The sequence below is a fragment of the Sinocyclocheilus rhinocerous genome, unplaced genomic scaffold, assembly GCF_001515625.1.
Source record: "Sinocyclocheilus rhinocerous isolate Xijiao unplaced genomic scaffold, SAMN03320098_v1.1 scaffold1038, whole genome shotgun sequence".
Lineage (NCBI taxonomy): Eukaryota > Metazoa > Chordata > Actinopteri > Cypriniformes > Cyprinidae > Sinocyclocheilus > Sinocyclocheilus rhinocerous.
This window is the reverse complement of record NW_015632707.1, coordinates 461,297-468,086: the sequence shown is the minus strand read 5'-3', so window position 1 is coordinate 468,086 and position 6,790 is coordinate 461,297. Positions and strand designations below refer to the sequence as shown.

The window sequence follows — 6,790 nt, the reverse complement described above, 5'->3', positions numbered from 1 at the left end:
TTTGTTTCTTACAAACACGCACCTTTTCACTTCACAAGATGTTAATCAATGGAGTGTTGGTTACTTGTGGATTATTGTGATATTTTTATCAGTTGTTTGGAATCTCATTCTAATGGAACCCATTCACTGCAAGTGATGTCATGCTAAATTTGTCTAAATGTTCAGATGGAGAAACATCTACATCTTGGATGGCCTCAGGGTGAGTATAAATTTTCAGCAAACTTTCATTTATGGTTGAAATATTCCTTTAAGAGCATGGCAAGCTACTTTTTCGGTAGCTGTTTAGCCATGATTCTGGAAGAATGGCGCTGTTTATGTGACAAACACAATCTCATGAAGCGTGGGCAAACCGAGGCCATGAACTGTAGGAGAAAAGCTACCGGCTCCCCCTTTGCAGTGTTATGTCAGGGGGTGGAATCTGTTTGGAATGAACAGTTCTGTCTGTGTCTCTCATCCAGCTGTGTGCATTCCATATGACGCCCTGCATTCCACAATGGAGAATTGCTCAATCCTGTATTCACTCACCTTCCACCCCCCTGCTTACTCGGCATTGGGAAAACAGTTCAGGAGCTCAGGAATGCAAGTGGGAAGTCACTTTCTGAGATGAACAAACCAGAAGAATCGTGACTGCTTTACATTGGGCTGCTCACGGTGAAAAAAAAAAATCCCTGCAAGGACATGCAGTTATAAAAAATAAAAATGTATCCTCATGTCTTGTCCAGTGAATGTCCATCACTGTAGAAAGTGTTAGCCTACAATTTTGTATTCATATGTTTGTTATTTGGTGATGGTAAATAATAGTTTAACTTAAAGTCAATTAATATAGATTTGACTTTTATTCGTTTCACATAGCTTTCATCCAAAACCACTTAAAAAAGAACAAAAGCAGTTTGTTAAAGAGCCAATAATATGTGTAATATACAATGCCGCATTTATTAGACAACTAGGAAGCAAACTAGAGAAAAGGACAAATGCAGAGAAGAACAGTTTATATATATATTTTATTTTTTGGAATTAAGCTTTTTCAAACAGTGAAAGTCAGAGTTATTGTATACCTGCTCATTCTTACACATTTTAGAACAATCGTTTTTTTGTGGATTTTGTCATTATATTTGTTATATTAGCTTTTTTACTTTTCATAAACAAAAAGGATTCAAATGTGCAAAATATAATTGTGAATACAAATCCGTAACCATAAAAAAACATTTGCTAGGTTAGCATACAAATTTAGGCCGAATGTGCAAAATACAGATGCTAGCGAATATAAATCGCATTCGTGTGCGAAGATGACCATAGCAACTCGCTGCTTACGTTTGGGATTAGTAAACGTAAAAACTAGTAAAATTAGTAAACATGTAAAAACACAAGTATGAAAAGTTAAACTAAAGTTAGATTAGGCCACAAGTTACTCTGAATGGCTGAAATATAGACACGCGCAAATACAATTCGCGTGAGCAGGTATAGCAACCGATCGCTAACACTAGATGAAAAAATAAACAAAAGCTAGATCAGCATACAAGTTAGTCCGAATATGCAAAATGTAGATGCTTGCAAAAAAATATTGCATTTGCGCACGTAACCATAGCAACCGATCACTGCTCGGTCACTTTTATTAGAATTGGACAGTGCTTGTAGGCTACAATCACAAGTACTAGATAAAAAGTTAAAAGTAAGATTAGGCTAAAAGTTACTCCGAATTGGTGAAATGTAGATGCTCACGAATTCAATTCACGTGAACAGCTAACCATAGCAACCGATCGCTGCTTGAGCAGTTTTGTTAGGATTAGTAGTATCAGCAAGCGCATGTCCAAACACTAGATGAAAAATGAAACAAAAACTAGATTAGGATACAGGTCAGTCCGAATGCGTGAAATATGGATTCTCGTGAATTTAAATCATGTGAGCATGTAACCGTTGGCCGCTTGAATGCTTTTGTTAGCATTATGGGACAGTGCTTGTATAAACACAAGTACTAGATTTAGTTTTTATTGTTGTGATCATTTTTTTATGATTATCTTAATTCCTTTAATGTAAAGCACTTTGAATTACCATTATGTATTAAATGTGCTATATAAATAAACTTGCCTTGCCTAGATGAAAAGTTAAACACAAGTTAGATTCATCTACATTGTAGTCAAAATGGGCAAAATATAGACACTCGTGATTACGAATTGCATTCGCGCAGCAGATAGCTAACTATAGCAACCGATTGCTGCTTAAGCGCTTTGTTAGAATCATTGCACATTGCATAATAAATCGTTTTTGCGTGAGTGTGTGACCATTGCAACCGATTTGGTTAGAACCAGTATGGGACAGTGCATGTGCAAAACACAAGTACTAGATGAAAGGTTAAATAAAAGTTTGTCTACAAGTTAGCCCGAATGGGCAAAATATAGTCGACACTCGCAAATACAAATCGCATACGTGTCTGCGCCGATAGCCTAGTGGGCAGTGTGCTGACCCTTATGAAAATTAACCATGGTTTTACAACAAATAAAACAAAAAAACCATGGTTACTACAGTTAAACCATGGTAATCACAAATTAACCATGGTCTTGCTACACTTGTAACACTAACCATAGTTTAACCATGGTATTTGTAGTAAAACTGTGGTTATACAAATGACAATCAATGCGCAAAAAAAATCATTCTTGTAAGGGGACGTATAACTGTTGTGTTGCTGGTGTCCCGAGTTCGAACCCCCCCTCCCCCTTTGCTTCCTGTCTAAGCAATGCTATCCTATCTTAATAAAGGCAAAATGCCAAAAGGATTTTTTTTATTAGGATATAGATACTCATCCTAATAAAAGCGTTCCAGCAGAATTATAGTGCATGTACAAAGTACTAGAAGTACACATCTCTAATATTTAAGAAAAATGTGTTTGAAATATTTTGTTTAAACGCCTTTAAGATAAATGCGCAAAATCAACCCTCATTTGAAAACGACTACAGAAATGTATATATACACACATATTCAATGCTTAATCATCATGGCATTGTGGTTAATCAGAGTTTGATGTAATTTTTGCACAACCCAACCGACATTTAATCCTAACACACACTTCCCCCCCTAGAATTCACAATATCGACTGATAATTTAGGCTGCTTCAATTAAATTCCTAGGACAACAATTATCTCACATGACTGCATGGGTTGCTTGCAAGACTGTGGATGTGTCAGCATCAAGCGAGCGGCCAATGGGAGGGCGTTTTGGCCGTGACGTCAGGGGGGCTGGTCGTGCGCGTGGAGAGCTCCAGTCAGTCCCGCGAGCTCAGTCAGTCAGTCAGTGCGTGTAGCTGACCCCGCGCGTTCAATGGACTAGGTTCCCAGCCACGTAAGTAAGAAGAAGGTGATGATAATGGTGTCTTGTTGCTGAAACAAGGGATAGGCCCGGGGAGAACGTCGGCCGTCCCCTCTTGCCTTTGTCCAAATCAGATCCAAGCGCCGGAGATCGTCGGAGTTTGGTTGCTCGAGAAGAGGACATCGACTTCCCAGGCGTAACAAAAGGCGACTCGCGACCTGGAGCAAAATTTTCCTAGCCATATTTGGTAGATGCGTGGACAGGCTTCGCGTGGAGACCCGCTCAAATGAACACGGATCGCCCTCTCAGGATATCTAAACCCAGCTGGCCCTCTTTCCTTTTAATTTAATGCAAAAAAAAAAAAATTCTTTACCTGCTGCGCTGCATCGACCGTGACGTCACAACCTTTACATTACACCGCGCCGATTCACGCGTTTTCGGCTCTTGCAACCAAACCGTGCTGTTCTTTGAGGGCACGCTGAGCATAGAGGTCACAATTCGTGTATGCACGTCATTGCATGTGTTCTCAAATGACGCCACATTGTCAGTGCAATTAACGCACATGCATAAGATCATCATTACAGTCAAGGGGAATCGCCGCTGCCTTCATGCCCAGTGTTAAATAGAGGGCATCTGTCTGTCATTCACTACCCCCTCCCTCCAAGACCGTCTGAACCCTCCTGATCTGGACGAACCTCCTCCTATACTCATGAACATACAGAGATCCAGTCCCATTAACATTTCGCGTTATGGGAGATCGAGGCACAAAGCACACGACTTTGAGGAGCTATCTTGTCTAAGGACTACAGAATCAAACCAGAGTTTCAGTCCCAATTTAGGATCTCCCAGCCCCCCTGAGACCCCTGACTCCTCTCACTGCATTTCTTGCATTGGAAATTACCTTTTGTTGGAGCCCATTGAGGGAGACCACGTTTTCAGAGCCACCCACCTGCACAGTGGGGAAGAGCTCGTGTGCAAGGTAAGAAAGACACGAATCCATGTCATTTTGTAACGGAACACTCATGCAATTGCATCAGCTATAGATAGGGATGTATGCGAGACATGCATATGGCTTACTGCATTCATTTGTGAGGTGCCTATTGGTGCATTATCAAATGAATGGCTTTTCTTTTGTGATTCATCAACAATGACATCAAGTGATGAGTTATAGTCACTTGCAAAAAAGCATGTGGGAATACCCCTGAAGTAAGTGTGTGTGTGTGTGTGTGCATGCTTGCATACAGCCATGCATTCATGCGTGCAAGTCCACATGACTTTGAAACATAAGACACTCTGAATGGGCTGACATGGGCAGAGAGCCATTAGTAAGAACCTCTTATCTTCTGATGAGAGAACGGTCTCCGATGTCCACCGCTGTCATGTTATATTTAGCCCATCTCTCTCTTTTAGGTGTCTGTTACTAAGCAACATCAAAATTCAGTGTGCGTTTTGGGGACTCGGAAATGCAGCAGAGGTGTAATGCCTTTCGACTCGCCGTTGCATGGATTTCCGTTCTTTTGTTTCAGAATTAGGCATTGTCTCTGAAGATGCCAATAGCAGGGCTCTTGTCTTGGGGGGGCTAATACTTTTGCACTCTGTTGGGGAATCGATGATGGCTTCTAATTGAATTCAAAATGCTCTGCACAGTGGGGAAGAGCTCGTATGCAAGGTAAGAAGCAGACACGTATGCATGTCATTTTGTAACGGAACACTCATGCAATTGCATCAGCTATAGATAGGGATGTATGCAAGACATGCATCTGGCTTACTGCATTCATTAGCAAGGTGCTTTTTGGTGCATTATCAAATGGCCTTTCTTTTGTGATTCATTAACAGTGACACCAAGTGATGAGTTATAGTCACATGCAAAAAAGCATGAGGGAATACCCCTGAAGAGAGTGTGTGTGTGTGTGTGTGCATGCTTGCATACAGCCATGCATTCATGCGTGCAAGTCCACATGACTTTGAAACATAAGACACTCTGAATGGGCTGACATGGGCAGAGAGCCATTAGTAAGAACCTCTTATCTTCTGATGAGAGAACGGTCTCCGATGTCCACCGCTGTCATGTTATATTTAGCCCATCTCTCTCTTTTAGGTGTCTGTTACTAAGCAACATCAAAATTCAGTGTGCGTTTTGGGGACTCGGAAATGCAGCAGAGGTGTAATGCCTTTCGACTCGCCGTTGCATGGATTTCCGTTCTTTTGTTTCAGAATTAGGCATTGTCTTTGAAGATGCCAATAGCAGGGCTCTTGTCTTGGGGGGGCTAATACTTTTGCACTCTGTTGGGGAATCGATGATGGCTTTTAATTGAATTCAAAATGCTCTCTTTCCTCCAGGTGTTTGATATCAGTCGATACCAAGAGTCCTTGTCTGCTTACTTCGTGCTGGGCACCCATGAGAACATTAACCAGATAGTGGAGATTCTTCTGGGGGATACGCGAGCGTACGTGTTCTTCGAGAGGAGCCATGGCGACATGCACTCTTTCGTTCGTACTTGCAAGAAGCTGCGAGAGGAAGAAGCTGCCAGACTTTTCCATCAGATAGCATCAGCTGTGGCGCACTGCCACGACAACGGCCTGGTCCTCAGAGACCTCAAGCTGAGGAAGTTCGTCTTTAAGAACGAGGACAGGTAAAGAAGCCACTAGTAAGGTTGTTGGGTTCAAACAGAACGTGCAGATTTGATCTTTAAAGAGAGGTTTGTTTTGCATGGACAGCACATTATTCGCATACTGTGATTGGAAATATGGTATATTACTGATGTGCTTTCTATTGAAACATTATTGAAGAGGTTGCCCACCTTTTGAATTGCAAATAGCTTCTAGTTAATTTACAATTGTGAACCATGAATGGCTACTTGCTGTTGTCATTGGCAGCTGGTATTAGGGGACATTCTCATTCTAGAGCACATGATTGGACACAAATTTAGTTGCACACCTGAGATAAAAAATCATTAAATATGTTTTTTTTTCTGGGGGAAAAATACTAAAAGTACAACCATATTAGTGAAATTTTGTTACAATTTTGAAGTCAAAAAAGGCCTATTGTTTATAGTGTAGAAATATATGAAGCGCAGTTCACACAGAAGTCACTTTCAAACCAATGCAGCACATTTGTACAACCATCTTAAACCATTGTGAATTCTGTGTCTGGAAATCTTTCAACCTCACACAAAATTCCTATTGAAACGACTGGATTTTTCCTGCAAAAATTAGCTAAACAACAGTAAAAGTGACCGCACCACAAATGTAAATTGCGGATGTGTACTACAAATTAACTTTTGAACGAGTAACAAGATTTTAAATTCATTTTGACCTATGCCTTTAAGCATTAAGGCCATTTATATAAATGTCCTTAATGCTTAAAGGCATAGGTCAAAAGAAGCCACTCCAGTTTTGTTTTCATGGGGTCTTTAATGATGTCGTCATTCCATTCCATGATATTAATCAAAGTGTTATCGTCTCATACTCTCAGTGGTACCATGGTACC

General features: G+C 40.7%; 1 protein-coding gene across 2 annotated transcripts in view; it reads left to right on the top strand.

Annotated features, from left to right (window-relative positions):
• Nucleotides 1-3,127: 3,127 nt before the first annotated feature.
• The window catches only part of LOC107742704 (tribbles homolog 2-like), a 9,933-nt gene continuing 6,270 nt past the window's right edge, over nucleotides 3,128-6,790 (top strand). The window contains exons 1-2 of one of the 2 annotated variants that reach the window (XM_016555733.1): nucleotides 3,128-4,279; nucleotides 5,641-5,933. In XM_016555733.1, the coding sequence (XP_016411219.1) occupies nucleotides 4,010-4,279; nucleotides 5,641-5,933 (563 nt within the window). In that variant the 5' untranslated portion in view covers nucleotides 3,128-4,009. Of the gene's footprint in view, nucleotides 4,280-4,945; nucleotides 4,970-5,640; nucleotides 5,934-6,790 lie in introns of those variants that run through there. The other variant, XM_016555734.1, reaches the window with a different exon arrangement.